General features: G+C 33.7%; 1 protein-coding gene across 1 annotated transcript in view; it reads right to left on the bottom strand.

The window, feature by feature from the left end:
- Positions 1 to 1821, bottom strand: part of abcg2b (ATP-binding cassette, sub-family G (WHITE), member 2b) — a gene marked incomplete in the record, with an annotated part of 13458 nt that overhangs the window by 10944 nt on the left and 693 nt on the right. The window contains 3 exon segments of the mRNA XM_014011382.1: positions 372 to 527; positions 599 to 716; positions 810 to 869. Of these exon segments, the coding sequence (XP_013866836.1) occupies positions 372 to 527; positions 599 to 716; positions 810 to 869 (334 nt within the window).

Genomic DNA, 1821 nt, shown 5'->3' with positions numbered 1-1821 from the left:
ATTATTATTATTATTATTGTTACTGGATGAACATTTCTAACTGATAAACTTTTGGAGTCAATCCAGTTCAAGAAGGCTGCCAATCAACATTGGCAAACACAAACATGGAAAATCTATTAGTTTCACAAGATCCTCAGCCAATATTTGTCTATTTATCATGGTAGTAACRGGTAATATAACATAACACTATATTTAAGGTTTTATTAAAATGGCTACAATTTCATCATTACATTGTTTTAGTATTTTTTCATATATTAATGATTGTATATCTTAGAAAACTACTTTACAGAATTAAATGTATTGTCTKACACACTGATTAGAGCTCTGTTTATGTTTCTAGCATTTATGCTTCATATGTGTAAGCTGTGTACCTTGGTGTCAGCACAGTCTGTGAGGCCCAGGTCTTTCAGGACAGAGTTCACTCTGCTGTTTTTATCAGCGGAGGAGTAAAACTTTGGGCTGAGTCGCAGGTTGGCACTGAACAAGAGGTTTTCTCTCACTGTCAGAGTTCCCATCAGGATGTCGTCCTGAAAACACAAAGAGGATGTTGAAACTCCACTTTATGGAATAAGGAATGTGTCCATCTGTGTTTGCTAACCTGGACCACATAGGCAGAACTGAGTCTGAGCTCAGAAGTGACAAGTCTGCCGTTCACCAGGACCTGTCCCTGACGGAGTCCAGCAGGATCCTTTCTGCCTGCGATTACATCCAGGAGTCTGGGAATGGTAAAAGTTATCTTCATGTAACTGTGCAGATGGTAGAAGTACACATGTATTTGTAAAAATCAAATAAAAATATAATAATCTTACGATGTTTTGCCACTCCCAGTTGCTCCCATGATTGCRTTCATGCCTGGTTTCATAATGCCACTAAAAATAACAATAACACAGTAAAGCAAATTAAGCAATTTTCTTTCTATTTGAACACAATAAGACTTTTGGTGAACAATTAGAGCAGGTTGGAGGTCAAAATATTGTTTTTATCTATTATTTAGATTTAAGAAWTAGGCTGCTCTGTTTTAACTTTATTTTGTGTCTTGAAATTTTTAACTTTTGTCTTCATTTGTGAGTGTTATGTTGTACACTCTAAAAATGAAATGTTGGATTTACTTAACCATGTTATGTCAGCTGGATCCTCTTAACTGAGTTGAGTAAATTCAAAGCAACATACTCATGTTCTTTGGTTAAAAAAACTGGTATATTGCTTTGAATTTACTCAACTCAGTTAAGTGGAACCAGTTGACTTTAGTAAATCCAACATTTCATTTTTTACTGTGTACCTATTTTACAAAGTTTATTTTTTGATAATTGTAAGTTTTTACTACAGTTTACTGTTAGGCTTTGGCTGTTTGTTACATTTAGCTTTTAGAAACCATTTTGTTAAACTTAGCTTTTAGCTACTTTTATATACCGTTTTGCTAGCTGTATCTTTAATGATAGTTTTACTAACTTTAAGTTTGAGTTCCTGCTGTGCTGATTAGATTTTTTTCTAATTTGTTTCTAAAGTTAGCTTTAATATGCACTTTTTGCTACATTTAGCTTTCAGTTACAGCTTTGCTATTCTTAGCTTTTAGTTGTTTGCATAATTTTGATTTTAGCTTTGCATAGCTACTTATAATTTTGCAAGCCATGGCTATAGCTAATGTGTCACTAATATTATAGCTACATTTTTTGCTTATTTTAGCCACTGTTTTGCTGATGTTAGCTTCTTACTTTGCTTGTTTTAACTTTAATGATTTAGTTACAAAGTCATTCTTTGATTCTTCTTCTTCTTCTCTCTCTCTCTCTCTCTCTCTCTCTCTCTCTCTCTCTCTCTCTCTCT

Source organism: Austrofundulus limnaeus, unplaced genomic scaffold (assembly GCF_001266775.1).
Source record: "Austrofundulus limnaeus strain Quisiro unplaced genomic scaffold, Austrofundulus_limnaeus-1.0 Scaffold80, whole genome shotgun sequence".
Taxonomy (NCBI): domain Eukaryota; kingdom Metazoa; phylum Chordata; class Actinopteri; order Cyprinodontiformes; family Rivulidae; genus Austrofundulus; species Austrofundulus limnaeus.
The sequence above is the reverse complement of the archived record's forward strand: the minus strand, read 5'-3'. Positions and strand labels throughout refer to the sequence as shown.